Source organism: Diadema setosum, chromosome 17, assembly GCF_964275005.1.
Source record: "Diadema setosum chromosome 17, eeDiaSeto1, whole genome shotgun sequence".
NCBI lineage: Eukaryota > Metazoa > Echinodermata > Echinoidea > Diadematoida > Diadematidae > Diadema > Diadema setosum.
Genome location: NC_092701.1, coordinates 11,455,296 through 11,480,961, shown reverse-complemented (window position 1 = coordinate 11,480,961; position 25,666 = coordinate 11,455,296). Strand labels below are relative to the sequence as shown.

The 25,666-nt window shown below is 37.5% G+C and overlaps 1 protein-coding gene across 1 annotated transcript; it reads right to left on the bottom strand.

Annotated features, from left to right (window-relative positions):
• Positions 1-666: 666 nt before the first annotated feature.
• On the bottom strand, positions 667-25,666 carry LOC140241176 (uncharacterized). The gene is made up of 11 exons (XM_072320936.1): positions 25,642-25,666; positions 24,054-24,323; positions 20,797-21,060; positions 19,832-19,966; positions 13,072-13,137; positions 6,945-7,280; positions 4,621-4,812; positions 3,164-3,493; positions 2,315-2,590; positions 1,441-1,740; positions 667-800 (listed from the first exon to the last, which is right to left on the bottom strand). Exons 1-11 carry the CDS (start codon positions 25,664-25,666, stop codon positions 667-669), a joined length of 2,328 nt encoding a protein of 775 aa, XP_072177037.1.

Sequence of the window (25,666 nt, the reverse complement as noted above, 5' to 3'; positions counted from 1 at the left end):
AAGGCTTTCCCTCATTTTGACCCTCGCAGCTTTCCATACCTGCAGGCAAATATCATAAAGGGATCATAAAATTGTTGCCAAAGACATGCAAACTTGCAGGATATGGTGTCAACTGAAGACAAACAAATATATGGGAGGCAGTACTGTGTGTTCTCAACAAAATCAAGTTTGTCTACAGAAGGGCAGTTCATAGCAATCAATTAATGAATATTACTTGACGCACTTTTGCAGTATAGGAAAGTGATACGCAAGGAAGGCAGTGAATATACATCTCAAATGAAAAAATAAATCAGGACAAGGGAGACATGGTGTATCTATCTTTTAGTGCAATAAAAACTTAAGTCAATGATGTAACATATGAAGCTAGGCGTGCTCTAAATTGTCTATAGAGGAACACAGCATGTCAAACCAACGAGTGTATTTTTTTCCCCGGTGAAAGACAATATCCTCATTTCTTTCGATTAACGCTTTCATCTCGTCTGCATCTCTCGTAATTCTATCTGGGTGATGATTCCAAGTTAGCTTACCCAGGAGTATTAGGGTTTCTTGTCAAGTACTAAACCTAGCAAGTAGTAAGTAATTGTAAAGGTTATAACATTCTATTTGATAACATTGTCAAAGCAAGGATTCATTAAATAAAACACGCTATGAATATACTCACCTAAATCAGAAGACATTTTTTCTCTTCACGAGGACAGTGAAGCAGGTGATGATGGAGAGGATGAAAACGACGACGAGAAGAGCGTACGTGGTCGACGATTGTTGAAGGACCCGTCGATGAGGGCTAGCTATGGGACCCCCTATCGATAAAGCACCAATGGACAACGGTAGCGTTTCCTTCTTCCTGAGTTAGTTTCATTGTATTCCCTCCGTACTGCGCGGTTTTTAGCTTGGACTTAAACGCTGTCTATTGTAATTGCTTTCACAAAGAGCGCAATGATGCATTCCTTGCTGACACGTATCTGTTTTAAATTGTCGATTTAAGTCTTTTTCTACCTCATCTAAAGCATTGTATATTATGTCAGAAGGTCGCAGAATAATTATGGAAGGAAATACGACATAAAAACCCCAATCATACTGTCGTGCTGTTCAAATTAAGTGTGCTGTGCCAACCTAACGGTATAAAACTTGTTGTAAGTATAGAGGAGATGCAGAAGATGATCTGTGACGATCATCGATCACGTGACAAGTACTTCATTAGTTTGTAACCCTTTAAAAAATTCTCTAGCGCCCTCTCTTGTCTCAGTGCTCACAGATTATTACCTTCTTCTGTACCCCGTGAAGTGACTAGAGATTTCTAATCGCCATCAAACATACAAATCTGAAAGAAGTGCGATAAAAATAATGATGATTGTCAGGTACTTATAGGAACACTTTTAGGTCCGTTTACGCACTGTATGTTTTGCTTCGAGAAGGAAAAGCCATGATACTTTGATTTACCAGAAGGAATTTCTGTCCGGCAATGCTCCATCCATGACAACGTGTCTCCGATTCCGTTGGTCGCAGAACACGTGACATTGATGCAGGCATCGGGGAGTGGAGACAGGATCGCTGAGGCACAGCTGGAGGAGGACAAGGTGTCGTTATCAGCTGTAATGGTGTATGTGTGGAGATGTGGGTAAGGCTGGTCAGAGAGGTCAACATGACAGGTGATGATTAGAGTTACCAGGTTTCCTTCACCTCTGATTTCCGTCGTCTGGATCCTAAGGATGTTGCTACCAGGTTGTTCGGGACCGGCTTCTAGAACGAGACAAGGTAGTAAAACGGGAAATGGTTAAATATCAATACAGACCATGGAAAAACCTGCTTAGAATTTTCCTTGTCATACTGTCATCAGTGATGCAATAGCGCTTTGGAAAGTGATTATATCAGCAGTTTTGATGTTTACTGTTGGCACCTTACAGCTAAAACATGGTAGGCCTGCTTGTAAGGGCTCAAAATTCATCTCAATTCGCTTGCTATACACCGAAAAGCTCTGTCAAGGAAATCGCCTGGCTGAGGCATCTTGATGGGATAATAAGTTTGTTTGTTTATTTCGAAAATGCAACTTAATAAAAGTCGGTATTATTCCTGAAGCGCCCTCCCTGCTCAGTAGTGGGTATGCAGAACGAAGGACAGTGGTACTTGGATATCGCTGTGGCCCGATGTATTGTATGTAATCGAATGTAACAAATTACGAAGCCACAACCTTCAGGTAAGCACTGAGAATGTACAGTACTTTCGGCCAAGCTTTCTGGCTAGATTGCGCATTGTTTTCTTACTTTGCTGTTCGTTCAATATAAGCAAGAAGAAAAAAAATGTGTTTTGTATTTACCTAGCTGTGGGGGACAGTAGGTCTTGGTCATTTCAGTCTCTCCATATTCATTTATACCAGTGCACACGACATCGATGCATGTGTTGGGCTGAGCGTCTATCGTCACCGTAGGAGAAGCTGAATCGGAAATGACGCTGTCGTCGACTGCAATGAGGTACGTGTTGATTGGTGGAAAGGGTTGGTCTGCTGGATCCACTTGGCAAGTAATTATGAGACTTGTTTCAGCAGCTTCTTGAGTCTCAAACGACACACTGATGATTCTTTCTGGTGGCTTATCTGTTGTATAAAATATGATCAGTTGATGTATTGATTACTGTCTAAACCAGGAACCGATCACCAATCGGAAATTAAAATGGATATACCTTAAGTCTGAAAGTTATCGCAGATGAACAGAAAGGGTAGGGGAGGACTTTTACAATATACTTTGCGCTAAGTTTCTAAGACCTCTAGAAAGCATGTGTTACATGGAGTAAACACCAACCGATTATCATGGTTATCATTATACCTAGCAGTAAAGTGTACAATGCCATAACAAAGATATGGTTTTATCAATGACTACGCTGACTCGGTTTTTATAAAGACAAAAATGGAAAGGAACGTGTAGGTATGGATGTCTGAGCGAGCATGATCAATATGATATTGTTTTATTTAGTTTTTGTAACACTGAAAATACTGTAAGACCAGACCAGAGGAAATTGTATGGAAATTCATAGGCATTTAAGAGTTCCTTAAGTTGTTACTACATATAACGTGACCTATAGCGGCCTTATATAGGCCGCAGTAAAAACAGAAAAAGTAAAGACAGAATTGTTGCACTCTTAAAGTGCACATTGTATGAAGACTACCTACCTCGAGGACAGTGTGTTAGCGTGGCTGAGGTCGTTCCTATCCCATTCGTCGCGGAGCACGTGAGTTCGATGCAGGCGTTGGGGCGTGGTGAGAGGATGGCTGAGCCGGAGCTTGATGACGATAGAGTTGTAGTCTCAGTCCCGATGGTGTAGGTGTGGAGGTACGGGGACGGCTGATCAGTGAGGTTCACGTGACAGGAGATGACCAGAGTAACCAGGTTATTCTCGCCTTTAATCTCTACAGCATCGATAGATAAGATGTTCTCTCCCGGAGGGGTACCGGGACTTGGAGTGATACATGGAGTGATGGACCGGGGTACATCGACACCACCTGTTTAGTCAGTTCAAATACAGTCAGCACGTTATTCGTTTAAAAGTTCATTGTTATTTAACGGCACAAGGCACATCTTGAGAAGAAAAACAGACATTATATGGCAGTCTATCATGATAGTGATGACAATAGAACAAAAAACAATTCAAGCACACTACAAATAAATGATGATTGTGAGGCTCTTATCCAGTCTTTTGACGCTCATTCATGCAAATGACTGCTTCAAATCTTATTTAGCAATGACATGAATAGCATACGTGTATTTAGGTAATTTAAGTCGAGAACATCGCGTGAAAAAGACAAGAATTTGACATTGAATTACGTTTGTTACTACACAAAACGTATTGAAAAGAAAGGAATTGAATGCATGTTTTGTTACGTTCAGAAAGCGTTGGGTTTTTCGCAAAGTAGAAGGAAAGTTATACAGCCATTTTCCTGTTTAGCTGCACGCTTCGCGCGTGAACAGATCATCTAAGTTTGTGTTGATCAAGTTTTACGTCTCCTAGGACTCAGCCTAAAGGAAAAATATGTCAGTATCAAATAGTGAGATACGTAAAGAGATAGATGCAGATTTAGTTATAAACATTCTATTTTGCAATCGCAATTTCAATCGACAGGTGTCAAAGGAGTGGTAAATCTTTGACTACAATAACTGCTTACACCAGCCTTTTAATTTTCATTGCATAATTGCGTTATACTAACACAGCTGTATATACATGTCTGTATGGTCGTGCACATCATGCAGGGAGTGGGGTGGGGGCCATGGATCTGTTGCCCTCCCCCCCCCCCGATTCTCAAATATTCTGATCAGAATGTCCTGTGTGAAAATACGAATGTCATTATATCGTGTTATATGTCACGGCTCCATGCAATGCCGTTTATTTTATCATTGCTGGTGAGCGCTATTCACATTCATATAACAGGCTTTTAGTACACAGTGAAGACGCACACGCGGAACAGGATGTGACAGAGATCGACCACGATTTGTTCATTCAAATTTCCCTGAAAAAAGAGGAAAAATCATTCAAAACTGCTTCCAGCGTACTGTATAAAGTGTATAAAATACTGATATTGTGTTTCAATTGGTAATGTTTGTACTGATACCAAATTAAAAAAAAAAAAATCACCTGTAACTTCCAGAGTGGCAGAGCGCACAACACCATACACATGACACTGAAGTGTATCGCCGTGGTTTGCTGTCGTTGGAGTGAATGTCAATCTACTCGTCATGTCGTAATAAGTGAAGCGATCAATGCCGTAAGTTAGGCCTTCATTCAAGTCTGCGTTGGCAAATATTGCGGCCGCAGCACTCAGATTTCCTATAGATTACAAAAATGATGCTAACAAACTCAATGCATTGGTACATCGATCGGTAAAACGTTTACATCTTTATCATGCGGGAACATTAGATATTATCACCTGACATATTTTCCTTAAGGAGAGACCGCAGTGAAAGTATTAACAGGACGGGATATAGTGATACTTACCTTCTTGGATCTCAACTTCAGCCTCATCATTTTGACATAAGCACTGGTTTATCATTTTGAGTGTGTCATCATGGACAAAGAAATTTAGTATGCACACCTCAATCAAAAAAAAATATATGTTTTTGATGCTTGGTGTACTGTACACAGTGTACATCCCACTTTTCACTCTTTACAGGAAGAAGAGAAATACTATTAAATGGAATAAGTGCATAGCATCCTACATGTCAATGTCAGCACACTTCATGCTGATAATTATCGGACGATCCAGTCATTAATTCATGGTAAACAACACGTTGCTTTCAATCGAAACAATTCATATGTTAATACACGCCCCCGTGGATTGGAATTGGAGATATTCCCTTTGTATGGGTTACCAGTATACGCCTACTAATCTGAATGTCACTGATGTGGGGAGGTCGAAAACAGATTGCGATAATAAATAATAATGATGATAATAATAATAATAATAGTAATAATAGCAATGAAGTAGTAATGATAATAATATATGCTATTGTTGGACTAGTGATGAGAATTACGGGTCTGCTAGAAATTGCAATGACTACTCGCATTACGAAAATGTAAGTTCAATTTGATAAATGCTTAGTGTTAAAATGGCGATGTCTGTAGTCAAAAGAGTCAGGTAAACTATAAGTTTCAACAATGAAGAATAGATATGCCATTGATTAATCAACATTTCCTTGATTTTGTCGCAAGAAGAATATCAATAAGGAAATGTAATGTTTTCTGGTGAGCTAATGATAGTCAACAGAGTGATGGTGGGTATGATGGCTGCGGATTCGTGATACTGTCACGTATAGAAATATCCATCAGAGCAAAAACACTAACGAAGGAAACAGCACCATTGCTTTCGAAACAAAAGACTGCAGTATGCCCCCCCCCCTCAAATACAATCTGACTGTTCCCATTGATAACTTTTAAAACAAATTAACAATCCTAATGTTATGTGTATATATTTAAAATTGTATTTATTTATATGTGTACATGTACATGAATGTACGTATGTAGGCCTATGTCTGTCTGTATGTATGTATGTATGTATGCATATATTCCTATGTGTACACCCATATGCCAACAAGAAGAATTTTCTATTATGGATAATAAATGAATCTCTAAATCTCTGAATCTGAATCTGAATGTCAGGGTATGAATGCTACCTACACTTGAAGAAATCCCCATTTAATTTGGTTCAGTGGTCACGGAGAAATGTGAATCTTTGTAAAGCTTGTCATTGGTCTGTTTCTTCCAAGCTTAGCACTTGGATGCTCTTGGCATCCATAGAAATACGAATGAAAATATTTTGCTCACAATTGACAGGACAACTAACAAATGAATTCGAATTCTGTGCATAATATATTATCAATAGATAAACAAAGAAATATGTCAATATGTCAATACTTTTATTCATGATCATCTTGATAGAAAACTGAGAAAAAAATAATTTAAGAAAACCAAAAATCAGAAAGAATTCACTCCACTATTCCATGAGTAAATGATTTGATATCTTTCTTTTATCGTTCATTTTCAAACCATATCAACGTTTGAAATTTTCACAAATCTGCTTCCTTTTTGATGAAATTCATTATTCATTTCGTTGATTAAAAATGAAAAGAATCTAGCAATCTCTCATTCAATCTCGCATTCATTCGTATTCGTAAAGCGTGAACACAATGTAGACAACGAGTCTCCTTACAAAACTTAGAGGGAAGGGGCTTCTAATAAACTTTGAAAAGATTTCCATTTCTCTGTGACCACTAAAGCACAACGAATGGAGTTTCCTATAACATTTATGTAAATGCTATATTGTAGTTTCATACCCTGAATTGCATTTTGATTGAATTTTTATTTTCAGAGTTATCATTGCAGGAAGTCCGATTGTATTTTTTTTTTTAATGGGGGGGGGGGGTGGGAATTATACTTAATGTTACAGACTGAAATAAACTCACGTTCTCCGGCACATCTTACACCCACATCATTGCTGTGCCCCCAACTGGTACCTCCGCCATAGGAGGCATAACATCCCCACGGCCCTCTGTAGCACTCTAGGAGCGAATTTTTATCCGATGTGGGGCAGTAAATTCCATAGTCTAACCAAATAGGTCCGGATCCTTGTCCGAAATGGGCATTGTGATGGACCGACGCGACCGATGAGTACCCAAGCTGTCTACACACCGCGTTCCCCTCCTCATCACCCCAACCGTAGTCACACGCTGTGCCCCAGACCCCGTCACACAGTATCTCCACTCGGCCTTCATGCTCGTCTGCACCTCCGACAAGTCTCACTGAGAGAAAGAAAATATTGGAGAAATACTTACAATTTTAGAGAGTATGAGTGAATGCCACGTCGAAAATTGAGATTCCAATGCAACTGATAATTTCAAATCAAATCAAATATCATGTCAAATCTTAGTGAGGTAGCGCTAAAATTTCGCGGCTGGGCCAGGAAAATAGATTATTCGAAACGCAGTCAGACCTGAAATGCAGGGTTTGCAAAAACAAATATTGCTATGTGTTTCCTGTTAAAAAATACTTCATACACAAAGCATAATTTCATATGAATGTGGAAGCTATATATCTCAAATCTGAATCATTCAATATGCGGAAAAGAATGATTGAAGACATTTGGCTCACATTAGTATAAAAAGACCACATTCACATTGGTACTATAACGCAACAAGCGATATCTACATCGCTATGACGCAAAGTGTGACAAACACTGAATGACATGCGATGAAGCGGATGGTTTATTAACAAGATTGTAATAAAAGGGTAACATTTTTAGACATGATGTCAAAGGTCGATACATTCAAAGTAAACACGTTGTACTGAGACTGGGATAATTTTGTTTGTGAGTTACACACAATCAACCTTTCATGGTTTGAAAATAAAAATCGGTCTTTAAGTGCAAAGAATGTTATGTGAAGTGAACTTGCCGCTAAAAATAAATGTAGTACCAATTATAGGAGAAGATTAAAAGATAGTTTTACAGAACTAATGCAACACAGCCTGAGACTGAAACAGTCATTGTGCTAGAGTAGCTCCATGATTTTCATCGTAAGAGCTTATCATTGTATTAAAAAACAAGGAAACTATAGCATAAAATGTTGAGATTTCACTTATATATATATATATATATATATATATATATATATATATATATATATAAACTATCAATACAATGATAGATATCACTTGAACGCAGAATATTCTATGAGTTACGTGCGCTTTCAGAACAAGAGGAATAATTACATTTAAAATTGAGTGTATCATTTAGAATAGAATTACCCAAACTCGGTCATGCATAGTAATCCTTACTTACCTCATGCTTAGTAGCATGGATTGGTGGAATAGATGAATCAATAGACACGCAACTACAAGATCAGAACTTCAGTGGACTGAGGGAAACGCGTCTATAATAATAATAGATGAAATACTTTGTGTGTAAGTCTGGTTCTTTGGAATGAATCCATATTTTTCGCTGTACTCACCAGTTCTACCGTCACACGGCCGCGAGCAGTGACTTCCTCGGAAATTGTAATAAACTAAGCTTGCCGCTGAGCGACTGTGGCCTTGTGCAAAGTCAGTGTTTCTCATTCGTTGCTCTTTTATTCCTTTTTCTCAAAATATTATGGCAATATGTTCCAGAAACTATTCATCAAGCTTCAGACTTATCTTCTAGACAATGACATCTCATATTATAACCTTGCTTTCGTTTTGCACCTTAGTTCTATATCAAATGAAGGACAATTGTTCATAGAAACACATTTCAGGAAATATTTTCGTTTCCGTCGTTCATAGAGAAAAACTAACAAACAAACAAAAATGATAAACAAAGAAGTCAACAGTTAACAATTTTACAATACATTGTGCTCCCACAGGTTTAATGCCTTACAAAAACCGTGTCTGAAACGTAGTGATCTATAGCATTCTTTAATTATTACCACTTGGAATAATAAAAAGTTAATCTCTTTGACTGAAATGATTTATGATGTCTGTCAAATTGCTCTCATAAAATCTCAGTAATACGACCGAAACTCAGCAGCAATATTGCTTTTTACTACAGAAATGACCCGTAATACCCAGTCATGGCTGTCAATGACACATAATGAACAGGAATGAGTATTTTGAGTTGAGACATAACTCACACGCAGACATATGGGATCTTAGGGCAGAAAAAACGTCCTTATGTTGAATAGATTTATTCCTTTACATAACTCACATCAATTCATATCCGAATAGACAGGTAATAATCACAAAATAGGTATTGTCATCTTTCTGCCTCACCTTTTCAAAACCTAAAATTCTAAAATGAAAAGATTTACCGGTGTCGCTAGGTACCATTAGAGAGTATGCTGGTGAAAGAACATTATCGTCCTGTGGCTGCGTGTAGGATACATGGCGTGTGTTGTCCCAGATCGACACGATGTTCTTGACTAATTTTCATGCCTTATCATTAGCTCAAACACGTCGGTATTTCATCTTATGCCACTGCATATCGCAGAACAGTATTTGTTATTTTTGTTTTTACAAACTGATCCATGTATTAAAGAAGAAAGTTGGAGAACCTGCGTAATATTACCGAATTATTAACCCTGATGCACTGCATTAGGATTTACCGGAGTAAGAGAAAAAATTCGGGATATTTCGTCATTTTTAGCTTCAAACAAAGAGTTTTCATATAAACCACTCTAGAAAAGGGACGCTTTTACTAATTTCCTTCGAGTTGTTGTACTTACTGAACAGCTAATGTCTTCTTTGCTTAACGACACTAACAAAAACACTCTTGACATTCGTATGTGATTTACGGACAGCATCCGGTAACGTTAGAGCATGACGAAAAACTTTCAGCTCTAAAGGGTGATCAAGTCCAGTTTATTGCTTACAAAAGCTTCCTGTCTTGATTGTTATGATCGTTGTGGTTTATTAATGCCACGTTACATATGCAATGATGATTGGGAGGTGATTATGGCATGGACAAAAATTCCTTCGTTTCACCCTAGGTATATCCTTAGGTAGACCGTTGTCAGTGGAAGCTGTTCAGTCTTTTAACTCCCGATGAAACCTTGGTCGCATGTCTCGTAAAATCTGAAGATTTGACGGTAATCATCCCTGATATCAAAATTTCAAATTGTCAGTAAGAGTCTTTGTACTTATATCTTGCTTATTGAGCACTCTGTGAGAAAATGCATGCCTGATGTAAAAATAGGGGACAGATTACAGCTCCTTCTAACTCGCATGGGGCCAAAGTTCATTTCCGTCGCCTTTCGTGCTTTTATCAGAAATTATCGAATTAATGAAGAGAAAGTTATTTTGAGTGTGTTTGATATGAAGTATAACAATCAGTGGTAATGTCTCTTATTGGATGCATTGTACACTATACGTAGTGACATGCTTCTAAATGTATGAAGCTCGAGTTCAGAAGATAAGACTGCGAAATGACACATACCTCGTGTCGCCAGAGAAGCGTATTTTGCTAAGAACTAACCAGTGCAACAATTGACACATAGACACCACACGAAATGGGAGGAAGAAAAATCAGTCTTCAGTGTACAGGAAATGATGGCATTTTAAGTACTTTGAGGTTTCCTTGTCAGGTGACATTATGATATATGTTAGGTTGGTTGTAAACAGGATTTGTTCTACGAGGATTAGTTGATCTTATTCATATTTTCAAATTGACATCTTCCTCTCTATAATATCCTCAGATAGTCCGATGAGGGAGTGAGAATTTCTGCCTTCCAACTCTTACATGAGAGCGAGGGAACGTGTTTGGTATTTTCATATTTTCTGGTCCAACGAAGTAAACCACTGTTTCGATATTCCCACGTAATCTTCTCAGGGAAATCCCTAACGGATCTCATGTATTTTTCTAACATTATTACTCTCTCGAGGTACCGTAAATTCGATTTGACAGAGTGTGGTGATGTATCTGTGTGAAAGGTCACTTCCGTCGCACAAAACTCTGTATCGTTGACTCTGTGTTTTGATTCGGATGATGAGCGGATATTCCATAATGAATCATCTCCTTTGGTTCGGGTATCCCATCAGATATTATCTGGGGCTGGAACTGAGGGAAGAAGTTTTCATTTATTGAATGAATTTCGTTTGGCTCCTCCTGCAGAAATATACAAACGGATTTTCGTGTTCATCATGTCCAATGTTTTGCATCCCTTTTACTCTTTTATCCTTGATGTAATACCATCATATCAAGCAAGAAATTTTAACTTGTCAATACTTTTAAAGGGCTTAGTACAGTCATATACAACGTAACAAATTCCCATTCTTGATTTTACAGCAATTTAATTCTAATTTTCCCAGGAATGTAAATTGTTTCATCATGTACATTATAGTCATGTCTGTGCAGGTTACATTTTCCTTCCCTCGTTATTTTGCTATATCTCCAACAGTATATTAATAAGCCATTTCTGAATTACCTCATATGCCATTTGGAAAATAACCTTTTATCTCAGTTAGTTAGTCCCGTTTGAAAGCGAAAGAGTACATTAACTTGTCTCACGTAACTTATTTATTGAATTTAATTTATATTTAAACAAAGAATAGAATGGCGGAGGCGAAGTGACCAGAAAGTCCCAATTAATACGTGGTGAATCATCCATTTTATTGATTTAACATTATTATTGTCAAAGACTTTACAGGCTTTATTGAACACTTTTTCGTGTGGGTGTATGGGCAAACATTATCTATTAGGATTACATGATTAGTCAATACAGCACGGTTACCTCTCTCAGTAAATTTAAAAACCAACATGCCAGTTATGGCAATGTGTTGGCCCTTTTCTGCTCATGCGCACTATGCATTGGCTCATTGTTATTTCTGACATCTTACCAGCAATGCCATCTCAGTTTAGAAGACAATATGCCGTGTTTGATATAGCGAGACTGTCTTTATCAAAAGTAAAAAATAGCGCAGGTTTAATTTCTAGTCTCAGGTGTGTAGAAGATCGCTAATATCCCAAGCAGCATATCAATCGTTCTCATCATTACGTTGTAACCAGGACGGATCTGAATCTGTTTGGTATGTCACCGAATTTCCTTCTTCGAGATTTTCTTATGTTTTTTTTGTTGTTGTTATTGAACGAACCCACAAGCTTATGATGTTTTTCAAAATACTACGGGAAGTATCTTTTTTTAGCAGTAAATTCAAGAGTACCTTAAGTTTCTATTGAACTTGTTATGGCTCTTGTGTTTGTATGTGTGTGAGTGCGTATAATTGTGGGTGCTTGTTGATTTCCAGGAGATGTATTCTTTATTTTTTCATCAAAAATTCTTGCCAGATTTAGGAGGAACTACACAGGCAAAGACCATTCACTATAATGAAAGTAAACTACAAAGAAACTGTAAAATCTTGAAAGAAAAGAGATGAAAATATAAACTTGACATCAATTATACATTAGCACTGATAAATCAGTACTAGTACTTATTGTATTATGGGCAGTGAGATAAAACATGGAAAATTTCAATTTCCATTGTAACTTCATGATCGCAATGATATCCGTACCTTAGCTAATACCAGAAAAAAAAAAAAGAAAGTTATGGAATTTTACAAATAGTTTCGTCCAAAATATCAACATTCACTCATTAGGTTAATCTATGTCATGGATTTGTCCTCATGCACACATTGCGTTCAACTTCTCCAATATGAACACATTCTGTCTTATTCCATCTAACTCTAAAGACCTTGGAAAGGGAATCCCACTCGTCATCTGACGTCACGGGTTTGAAGGACGACGCGAAATTCTGGCAACGCTCCAGGGAGAGGAAGGCGCGAAGGATGGCAGAAAATGATATCAAAATCCAATCAGTTTTTCAAGAATGTCGTAAAAATGCCAAAAACCATGGTAACAATTATTATGAATTTCAAATATGCTTTTTATCAGCTATGCAATTTAACACTTTCAGATATCAATAACTCATATCCAAATTTTCTTTCAGACTCTCTATTCATAGTTTATCAGACTATCCACAGTACTCGTCGTTTGCACGCCATCGGTAATCTGTACGCCATTTAAGTACCAAAACACGCGTTCTGAGCCAAAGACTTTATCGCCTGTACAGACAGCTGTAACTTCCTGGTTTGGTGTCAGAGGGCTTGGTACTTCGAGAGTCACACTGGTTCCACCTAAATAAGATAACAACATAAGAACATAAAAGAGAATAATTCGGTTTGATGGACCTAAAATGAAAATCACCGTACTTGATTTTTTCCCTATTAGCCCTTACTACAAGGATTGAATGTAATCGTGTTCATAGAAACAAAAATAACAACGACAATAACAAAATAACCACTTTTCACACTATGGCCCAAGCACTGTCGTGTGAATGAACGACGCTTAAATACAACATCTTATTTGTTTCGTTCGTTTTCGTCTTTTAAGCGACATAAAAATTCTCTTAAAAAAGAAAAAGAATCCTAAAGAAGAGGGATGTTTACAACTGGCAATTGTAAACTGGCAATTGTAAAACATATATGATCATCAAAGTTGAAACCGTTTTGATATTTACATCTTACCAATAAAGCGGATGGCGATGGAAAATATTCCAAGTAGGAATAACCTTCGTCTATCAGCCATCATTCTCAAACGCCGATGAATCCTGCTTATGAAAGATAGAAGGTGGAAAAGGGGGAAATATAAGAATTCAGCAACTTTGATAACAGCTCGAATATAAAGATTGAAAATAATTTACTAGTACATTGCTATTGCTATTTTGCAGTGCCACATTAAAAAGAATACAGTTTGTTGTATAGCGCTTAAAAAGAGACGTTACAAATTATGTAAACCAGTAAACATAGTGTAAAAGACTTCGGAATGGCTGCAGATTTTCGCTTTTGTGGAATTTTCAAAACTTATCACCGATTCGTTAATTCTATCAAAGACAGAGCGAAAGTTACCCAAGTTTACCTTCAACCTGAAAAATGCCGAATAGATGTCACGCAGTAATACGGCATTAAAAGTTTGGCAAGCTCGACCGCCTGATGTCCGCTTCCACTGGCGGTCTTTTATTCTTGCGTGCTTGTAGACCATTCGACCATAGCACACTATTCTTTCACAAGATTGATCCGCGTTTACAGTTATTGCTATGTAGGCCCTACATAGAAATTAATATATGACAGTTCAAATCATTTGCCCAACGAACAGTACGCACGAGGTAATATATTTAAAGAAAGAAAATATAAGTATGTGTAAGCTGTTATCGTCCTTTTCAGAATGAATGTAGTTGTTCCGGCTTTCTATGTGAATAATTATATGTGGAACTACTTTATTTAGTTGCGCCATGACACATTGGTTATGTAAATCGGTATTGTGAAGTATATCAGTTTGATACATGAACCCCTCTTTCCTGTGTGCTCGTAACAACGACTATTAACATGATGTCAAAATGTGTCATCAATACATCCTGGTTTCAGAATTTAACGCGACGTGTATGATTTCTTGCTACACTGTCAACATAATAATAGATGACCATCATAGAGATTCAGGTTTGTGTAAAAGTACATGTATATCGACGTGTGGGTATTTCTGATGAGAGCTGACCAATTTGATACTCAAATTTAGTGTCACCATCTGAGAAAGTATCAGTACACCTGATTAAAACTCCTGGATTAAAGTTAGTAGAGAAACACGTTATCGACATTATGATCTATTTCGGCTTTGTACCTCCAGTCCCTCGTATACTTAGATGGACAAATTCACATCCATCACCATAATATCGATTTCATAGACTGCTACATAGATGTGTCAATGATAAATCTATCTTGTTTTGTAAGGAAAAGTTAGAATCTGAATATCAACTATACATTACAAAATTAATATCAAATTGACACATTTTCCTGCTGTTTCTTATAAGTTTATTTATTCGTCTTTAAAAGTAAAAAATAAATAATCATGCTGCTTTTACTAAAAGCTTATAAACCAATTCCTGTCAGCCCACCACCCAAATGTTCCGGATGTTCTGTTAATTCTTCTTTTTATTGTTCATCAGAAAGTCATAATATTTAAGAAAACCAAAACAAAACGGAAAATTTACTCAGCTCCAAAACATAGGAACAAGATTGTCAAAAAAAAAAGGAGAAAAATTAGGATCAGGTGCAGTAATATATCGGTGATGATTGTCAAGGGAGAGAGTTGGTGCCGTTACCAATTTATCATTGACACGATATCCATTATAGTGATAAGCATACCCAATGGGATGAAGTGATACGCCATCTACACTGCACGAAATCTGATGTGGAAGAATAACATAGTAATTATGGCAGCTTAAGTCACTTAGTAGTATTTCTAAAATTCCCCACGTCATTACTATGCTGTCGATGGATTTCTCTCATTTTTTGAATTCTTGAGCACAATGTTTTCATGACTCTGCTAGCATTGTAAACAAGTGTTTCTGTTGTGTGTGTGGGTTTTTTTTTCACTTTTTTTTTGCACATGATTGAGTCGTCCATGCTCCCGGCAAAGGCGAAAATGTTTTGTTTCTGTCTAAGTGACACAGGATCAGCAGATAGAGAAAAACAATGCAATATAATGATATTGTTTCAAATTGACCCCCCCCCTAAAAAAAATATATATATATATATCTTCGTGTAATTTGCTTGATTTTTCACCGCTTGTGTGGTTGTACATTAATCGCGTCCATATAAAATGAATAAATCAATCAAACTTCCTCTTTGGATTGGAACATCAAGTCATAATCGGATATCGCAGAGCACATACATCCAAGATTTCCGTGATATCATAATATCATGCCATGGATTGTTGTTCTTTCGTATTACCTAACAAAACACAAGAAACGGTTCGTATTGACTTTGTCAGCAGACACGTTGGAAGAAAACCAAAGAGTCATAATTTGACACCACGTGCATGACTCCCCTTCCTCTCCCAAAGTTTTGAAAATACATTTCACTCATCCGGTTCAATAAACCAGCCGTAGTTTACTTCCACATTAGACAGAATCCATGTAATCTACTCTGTGCGCATGACGTTTCGTCGTGAAAGCCTGTCGTACAATGTCAGTTATTTATGATCAACAGACGCATTCCTTTCGAGGTAATTGATGGCTTATATTCGTTTCTTCTAACAATGAGGACGTTGCTCTCTTGACAATTGCAATATTGTATCTAAAGGTAAGTAGTATATGAAAGGAGGCACACAATAAAAGAAATCGGAAGGGGTGGGATATAGCAGCCACATTTTTTTTTTGATAATTCTTTATTCGAATTTCGTACCATTCCATATCATAGAGACGGAAATGTTCACAGAATCAAAACATCATACAAAAAACAAACTGCTTTTTACACAAACATTGTACACAATAACGTCAAACTTACACTACATAAATAACAAAATGCATTATCACCACCATTGTGCAAACTAATATTAAATTTCACATTGTAACTCTCTAAAATCAAGGAAACGAAATCCGCTTTTTTTTTAACACATATTCTCGCACAAGTCCGCGAAACGGGAACATAAAGATCATTTGCTTTAGACACAAAACGGGACATATTTCACTGTTTCTCTATGAAAAAAAAACAACAAAACAAACAAGGCCATTTGCGAGACAACATACACACATGCACACATGCACACACATCCCCACACAATGCCACAGCACCCCTCCCCTCCCCCCCCCCGTGCCTTCAGCCCTCAGGTTTCAGGTTTTATTCACACTTTAATACATACACACACACACACACACACACACACACACACACGCACCATCACACACACTTTTTACAACTTCTACAACGTAAATTCCACAACGTTCGTTTGTGTATTTTGATAATCAGAAAACCCAGAAAAACACTTCCCGTTTAATGCAACAACCAGCATTCATCGAATATTAAGGGTCGACCATGGAGCTACGGTTTAAAACTCATGAACTATCTTTTCCACATTCTGCCAAGTCATAATCTATATAGATTAATGGGAAATACAGAGCATTACCGTGCACATTATCATGGTGACGAAATTTCGTCATTTTAACTACAAATCTACACATTCATAAACACACAAACACACATAACCTGTCCATCACATCTGTTTACATTTTAACGCACACGCACAAACACGTACTGTTGTAACAGTTATGTGATAGGAAGGGATAATGTAACTTTGCATACTAGTCTTCTATGCTGACTACATTTCACCATGACGAGGTCACTACTCACAACACTTCTCTCTAATTGAATCATGCTTTCATTTAGTCATGAATGATTTGACATAACTGATAGGTGCAGATATTTAAATGATTACTAAAACCATTAGGCCGGATTTTTTTATTGATAATCACCCATCTACAATGTCATGATGTTACAATTTAACACTATATGTCAGGATCATTTGATGATATTAAAAAAGTGTTAAGAAAGCGAATCATGAAATTGATCGTTAGATTAAACATTAAAATCATTATGCTACAGTGAACATACAAGCCGAACTCAAAAGTATTACCAGTAATCATTTTAGTAATGTATTACTAAATGACAAAATCATTTTAGTTGATGTTGGAACATTCCTTGTGCTAAAAACAAAATGAGGACGAAATAATATAACTTCACAGCAGTGTGCGACTGCGTAATGGATTTTTAATGTTCACACAGCACGTCCTGCACGATTCATTTATTATTTGCATACAATATTCTGCAGATCGACTTAAATAAAACGAAATGAATGTCACCAAGTGGAAACCAAATTATACGAAAACTCCATATGACACGCATGTACGTGTGGTTCGAAGAAGAAATCGCTTCCATAAAAACATCATGAATGAAATATCATATTCTTAAAACTACCACTCTTATTACCGTTTCTTCTTTTTCTCCTGTTATACCGTACTACTACTACTACTACTACTGCCACTACTATTACTAGTACTAATAGAATAAAAACACAAATATATTTGATAGTTTTATGACACATTTTATATCACCTCGTAATAGGGATTATTCTATGAATTTGACCTTTTTTGTTCCAATCCACGTAAGTAAATATATCAAATATGATGAACATTTGCATAGTAGAGGATTATATCCAAAGTGAAGCAAAATATTCTGGAAATAACTTCTTTGTACGGAATATGTACAGACGCTTGAATCACACTTATATAGACGCCTAGTTTACAAGAACATAATAACCAGGATATTTGATACTTTACAGAGAAAAAGTACAGCTGAAATAAATACAGTTGAGTTAAAGAAAGGGGCTGTGAATTATGGTGGGGCTCTGGAACACTAGCGGTTTTATTGTAGCAAGAAATGGCAGCCGACTAGAAGGTCATACCATCATATTCAAACCACTGTCAAACTGGAAATGTACCTTTTGCAGGAGATGTATTCTTGACGGAATTGTAAGATGACTTTAGATGCAAATAAGGACGGGACGGTTATTGGGGTATAAAGTACTTTTTCAAAAGTGGTGAAAAGAGGTTATTAACAATTACTACGTCTTTAAACTTGTACAAAATTTTGATTTCAGATTTTGCCATGGTATGTTTGGTCCCTCGTAATTCACATGAAAATACTGGCGAGATCACATCTTCAAACAGATACTCTGAACGCAACTAGAAGATGCCTGCCTCTGATGCCATTAAAAGAACGGGATGATTATTGGGGTACAAAGTATACCTTTTTCAAAAGTGTCGAAAAGGAGTTATCAACTACATGTTTAAACTTGTTGAAGCTATAACACACTTTGATTTCGGACTTCGCTATGTTAAGTAGGTCCCTCATAATACTATGTGAAAACATTGGTGAGCTTACACCTAAAAAAATGGATAGCGTCTCACTGGTAAGTTCCTCTTGAGAAGATTTGGACTTGTGTTTCCTTTCAAGTCACTTTATATCTACTGGAGACGAGGTAGGTGTTGGGTAGGGTGAGAGAAGGGCTTGCTCTGAATATGATGTATGTAAATTACACAAATGCATTGAAGCACCTAGTTAAAATATAGACTATAGGGCGTACTTTTTCTTACATTGTCTGAGATTACACAGTGCATTACACTTTTGTCATCTTTTCCATGTGTCCATCGTCCTCAGTTCAAGATTTTGTCCGCATAAAGTTGATCTGAAAGAGAAGGAAAACATGTGATGCAATGTTTAATGACTTATACCTACAAACGGTAAAGTGTTACTGATATGTTGTTCTTCTTCTATACAAGTATTACATAAATCTAGGGATACAAAGATACATGCCTCTATGACAAAGAAAGAATAACATATATTTCTGAGCAAAACTGGAAAAATGACTGGGAATGAAAGTTAAAGTAAAAACAAGATCAGTATAAAATTGAAGTCTCCGGGTTCTAAGTAAACAAGGAATTGGCCTATTGATCTAGACAGCTAATTTGGGATTTCTGTATCTGATATGGAATCAGTTACCAATACTGAAGTGTTCATACCTTCTTTTCTTAATCTTATTGTTTTCTATCGATGTATGTTTGGGGATTAAAGAGAAGGCAATTAGGACATGCCTTTGAGTTGGGTAGTAGCTGGGTATCCCTGGTAGGAGCTCAACGCTTTTCTCTCTTCCAACGAATCTTACCTATTCCATTCGCAATGGCAAAATGTGTCTTCAAGTTTAAAGGTTTCCGATGTTTTCTTCCCAGCTTTTAAGGTTGTACCTTTCGTCGAAGAATTGCCATTCGGCGGTCGTTTGCTTACATGCCCTGAGATTTCTCAAATGTATCTCAGACTAATTTCACAAACATTGTTTCTTGTTTCTAAATTGTTTCCGAATGAAATGTCCTATAAAGAGAAAGCCGGGATACAACTGTATACTCGCATAAAGCTCCTTTTCTGTCACAGAGTCCAGACAAACCTGTTATTTTGGACGTGTCTTTCTTCCTCTGCATGACGGTGACGACGCACACCACAACAGCGAGAACGAAAAGGACGATGAGGAGGGCGTACGTTGTCGACATTGTTTGCAGGATTCCAGTTACATGTACGTAGTCTGGACACAGACAGACGGAAATGGATGTTATGAAAATGTCGTTTTCTTAATCGATTATTTGTAATCTCGTCAGATTGTGGTTCTTGTTATTAAATTTATGCCAAGATTAAATAAACTTGACGTGTTCGATCGCGCAACACGGGAATTAAAATGTGATGACATGAAACGCGTCTTACATTCTCACCGCCTCTCTAATAAGTGGTCGATACAATGATTTGCTGTGAATGTCAGTGTAAAACCACGTTTAAATTCCGAGTCCTTTCTCATATTGCACAAACATGGCATTTCATTTCACCACAAAGCATCATTTATCAGCATTATCTTTGATATTTATTTTAGAAGTTGTGTTACAGATATTACGTCTACACATGTTATCTCCGCCATGTTTATTTATAATCGAATACCGTACGTACATGGACGTTAACATTCTACTCAAATAGAATACGAAACAATTGCCTTTCTCATTCTTTTATTAAGTGATTTGAAAGCGATATGCATTTTTCAGATCTCACAGCCTCTTTCTTCATCCGATCTAACAAAGCAAATCCCATTGAAACTTCATTTTCACTTGGACATGGGCACCATTTTATTTTGCGTAGTATACGAATATGTTAAAGATGCTTGCATAGATAAGATTTTTGAGCTTCTGAGAAAGAAACAATAATAAACAGGTCTATTTCATTCTTAATGATATAGAGCTTACCAGATGTAAGTCGTGAAAAGAAAGCGGGAAATGGCTCTATATCATTCTTCGTCTTATTAACGAGTAAACGTAAGTAAATCCAGGAAATTTGCATAATTTATGATCATGTTGTTCACCAAACGCCTACCAGTTGGACAATAATTTTCTGACGCAGTGATGAAACCGAAGTCGTTGAGGGCGCTACAAGTGACAGAGACACATTTCTCAGGTTTAGGGCCGAGATAGACCCACGGAGATCTGCCTCTTGAGAGCGTCAGGTTGTCTGCTGTAATCACGTACTGGTGGAAATCAGGGTGGGGCTGGTACTCTTCGGTCACGTGACACAGAATTACGACAACCGTCACATTGTCATCGGACGTATACTCGGACAACTTGACCTCAATCACATCATCTGTTAAGGTATTCAGGAGACATTAGAGAAACAAGCGAGTAAGAGTGCAGTGAAGTCTTAAAGAGTTTATGCTTGTCTTGATTAAAGCAGGATGGTAATGTAAACAACCGACAAAGATTATAAAGTTGGTTGAATATGAATACAATGAAATATGCAATCTTAATAGTGTCTGAAGTAATCACTGTCCAGTAGCAGCAATAGGGAGCTTTAGATTTTGACGTTTAGAGGAAAAAACAACATGTTCTGAGCATGCGCAGAAGCGGCCGTGAAAACGATCTATTTTTAGCTTGCGTCACCTGAGTTTTTCACTACGCGTACTGGGCTATTTTAACGTCCGCACAGTTTGCAACGTAGAGAACTACTTCATGAACCGATCATATTGGGGTGACATTTTATTTTTTATACGTTGCGTCCCAGCGTAATCTAAAGCTACTTTTCAACACGACGAAGGGGAGAGGAGAACGTCCAGCGCACTCGTCGTCTCAAACGTCCGCGCGTCAAAATTTTAAGCTCCCTAATGAGAGGGACTAACGCAGTTAAAGGATATAGTACCAGTAATCAAGTTATTTTCCCCGGTTTCTTCAACCAAGGTATGACTGTCATCCAACATAACTTGTATGTAGACGCAACGACTTGCCTCACATCTTTGTTAGTATTCTGAGTAGAGCTTCGTCTAAATAATGAAAGCGCAACTCTTAATACTACTAATTCAATTTGGATATTGTAACATTAAAACTGTGTGTCTCTATTCTATGATATTCATCTATAAATTCATGCGTAACAATTATAACGGCTGACAGGGTTTAATGAAAATTGGACATGAGTCATTTTAGTAACAGGTAAGCTTTCCACGGCTATGTTTTGAATGAATCATAGGGTTTACACTCGGCGTCTGTTCTTAGAAAGTCAGATATCACGTACCTCTGGGACAATGCAAACTAAGAGAGGTCGTTAACCCATGGACATTGCTTCCGGTGCATCTGATGTTAAAACACCTGTTCTGACGTGACGTCACAATGACAGACGAATTTTTCGATGAGGAGACCATGCTTTCACCGTTTACGTCGACACCAAGAATTTTGATAGGGTGTTTGGGTTGAACCGACGAATCAATGACACAGGTGATGTTAACATTGGTGGTATCCGTGTCGTTTTCCACTAGGATTGAGATCAGGCCTTCTTCTGGTGGATCTATCAATATCAAGTGTAATGGGTGAATGGCAGTAGTAGAAATAAGGAAGATACGACTTTCTGCCACAAATGCTCATAATAACTTGAGTGCCAGTACACACGATAAAAGATTTCATGAACATTGACACCTTCAGTTGTGATGGATTACGTTAATCACTATAGAACTTAACATCGGCAATCCGAACGTTACTCTTGACAGTATATAGCTCTTCCTATAGTAGAATCATTGTTTATCCGTCTTGTTTTGTCTTCTTTTTCTTTACTTCTCTAGTAAACTGAGAGATTTAGTTATGACACCACCAAGTTTCAACTTTTAGCAAATCTTGTAAAGTTTCACTTTGAAATGTGTAGACCTCCAGGGTCAAGTCTAAGTTCACATTCTTATCCGTTGATTTATTGGGTAACTACCACTGTATCTGACATCATTCTGAAGAAGTGATGCTTTTAAAAAGTTGTTTTGTTTGCTCTCTCTCTCTCTCTCTCTCTTTCTCTCTTGTTCCACTTTGCTATGTAGCCTTTCTCTGTGTGCCTTGATTGCAATGTAAATCATTTGGTTTCTTTAAAGTTTGATACGCGAATATTAAGGTATACAAGACAAGCCAAAAAAAGCTTTTCTCTGAACTATTGTTCGTTTTACGTTTTCATAAATTATTTCTCTTAACCCTGAAACTGTAACTATTGTCTACGAGGGAGATTCGCGACGTCTCTACAGGTAACCAAGTTTCTGGAAGACGTAGTTGTAAACCGTACAGACTGAATTGAGATCTTTTATCATAGGTGTTCGTAATGACAACACGTGTTTATAGTGATGAGCCGAATAGACTGAAAATAACATGTAAGTATTATACAGATACGTACATGTAAATTACAATTAAGCAAAACACACACGCATCTATGACATAAGCACGCGAATGATTTGATTTAAATCTCTTCACCTGTAGGGCAATATGTTTCCGTAGTGTTTGTCGAACCGAGATCGTTGGTTCCAGTGCAAGTTACTACGGTACAGTTTTCAGGCCTTGTCGATATCGTGGTCGATGGCCTGGATGACAATGATACAGTTTTCTTTCCAACCTTGACCTCGAAAGTATGCAGTGGGGGATGAAGCATAATCGTTTCATTTACGTGACAGTTTATGACCAATATTGGTTGGTTATTTTCGCCCAGTTTCTCTTCCAGTTGAATGTCAATTATTCCAGGGCGAGGTGGATCTGTTAACATGTGAATCAAAGAGAGGGAGAGGGAGAGAGAAAGAGAGAGAGAGAGAGAGAGACAAAAAAAAAAAAGAAAAAAGCAGCGCCTCTAGATATGATCTGTCAGCACGTGACATTGAAAATATCGTAGTCATTAAAGACGAGAGATATACACATTAAGTGATTTGGCAGAAAAGAATCAAGAAAAGGTAACGATGGTATCTTACCTTTACAGCAAGAATTTCTCAGAGTAGGAATAAAATGATGTTTGTCTGTTTTCATAAAGCAATTTCCGCCTTTTTTGTTGTTGTTGATGTTATGTGCTTAAAATGTGTAATCTATCTCTTGAGCACTTAATTGCATATAAACTTCAACGGTGAATGGTTTATCAGGGGAACAAAAAAAGCCTATTAGTTTCAAGGTCGACACATTAAACATGAATGTTCCTTCTGATTCTAGTCTTAAGAAGCCAAACGAAAAATGCTGACGTTGGTGCAAGTATCCTACATTTTCCATCCTCTCACCTGTCGGGCAGTAGGTCTCGATAGAAGAAGTCGACCCATAGACATTCTGACCAATACAAGCATCCTACTATTTGCATCCCCTCACCTCTTGGGCAGTAGGTCTCGATAGAAGAAGTCGACCCATAGTCATTCTGACCAATACAAGTGACGTTCATGCACCATTCGGGACGTGGTGATAGGATCAGCGAGCTAGAGTTAGACTCCATCCCAGTCTCCGTTTGGATGATGAAAGTGTGCAGACGAGGAAACGGCTGGTCTCGCGAGTCAACGTGACAAGTGATGGAGAGGTTGACTGTAGTGCTGGGTAGTCTTTTCTCCAGCAATTCCACAGATATTATATCGGCGACAGGCGGATCTTTGAAAACAGTCAAGTTAAAGAATTACTCAGTTAAAGTGATTATTTCGAGTATGTTTGCTTTAAACTTAGTTTAGCTTTATCTATCTAAAAGAGTATAAGGCTAACTTGTTATAGGTGACTTTACACCTGATATTACCTTTTGGACAGTATATCGTGGATGCTGTTGTTTCGCCAATCCCGTTGCTTCCAACACAAGACATTTGGATACACCATCTAGGACGAGGTGATATGGTAGTGCGAGGAGACTGATGAAGAACGCGACAAAATGACGTCATCAGCCGAGATGACGTAAGACTCGATAGCCGGAAAGGGTTTGTCCCTGGAAATCACTTGACATTCAATGTCGAGGGATGTTTGGTTCTGAATATCTACTCGCTCATGAAACCTGATGGACAGTGTGCCGTTTAATGGAGGACCTAAGTGTGAAATTGAAATAAAGATTCATATTATTCACATTAACCGTTTCTTCTCCTCACAGAAAGTTCACGAAAACTGACGAAGGTGAAAACACGTGATCATTGATGTCATGATTGTCTTCTTCAGGCTTAACTCAGCCGTATTACCCCGCGTGTGACACGACGAATACACTGATTTCAAGATCGACGATTTATAGATATTTACTTAAATATGTAATGGTAAGAAAGGATTGATGTGATAAATTTGGTACCTCAAATTATATTCACCATTAAGCTTCAATATCTGGATGCCATGAAGCAAGTATGTTCATGAATGTTGAATTATGATCGCAGCTTTGGTACATTGCCTATGGAATTTCTTGGTCATCCCTGCTTCTTGTTCTTAGCAAGATGTACTTATGGAAAATAAACGATACATGAATATGCTGTTGCCGCTTTGCTTTTGTGATGAAAATGTTTATATCTTACGAGAGTACATCTTCATGAAGGCAGTTTGAGACACTTGGATACAGTAATTGAATATGTAGATATTGATGAAGAGGTCACTGCGTTGTTGATATTATTATCATTATTATTAGGTATGCTTTTATCAATAGTGAAATATGCCCATCTCGTCACTTTTTATTCAGGTGCTTTTTTTTTTTCTTCATAAATCATGTTGGAGTACTCAATTATCAGCCCACGAAGGTTTGGTCAAATTGATCAATGACATATGATATGTGGATAACTCACACAGACGAATGTATATCATACAGAACTCATGGACCAACAAACCACACACAGACACACACACACAGAGCGATACAAGATGTAGATGCATAAAAAGAGACACACATAATGTACAGCTACAGACATATCGTAGGTACGTCATACATAATAACATACACATGTATACTTACATGTGTTGATCCGCACAAAAGTCAT

Bases quoted from the DNA above. Each gene is read 5' to 3' on its own strand.
- LOC140241176 (XM_072320936.1), bottom strand. From the start codon at position 25,666: ATGACTTTTGTGCGGATCAACACAT. The intron at 19,967-20,796 runs GTAGGCGTTTGG...GTCTGTGTCCAG, and splicing joins AGAAAATTATTGTCCAACTG to ACTACGTACATGTAACTGGA. The intron at 2,591-3,163 runs GTAGGTAGTCTT...TTTATACAACAG, and splicing joins GCTAACACACTGTCCTCGAG to ATAAGCCACCAGAAAGAATC.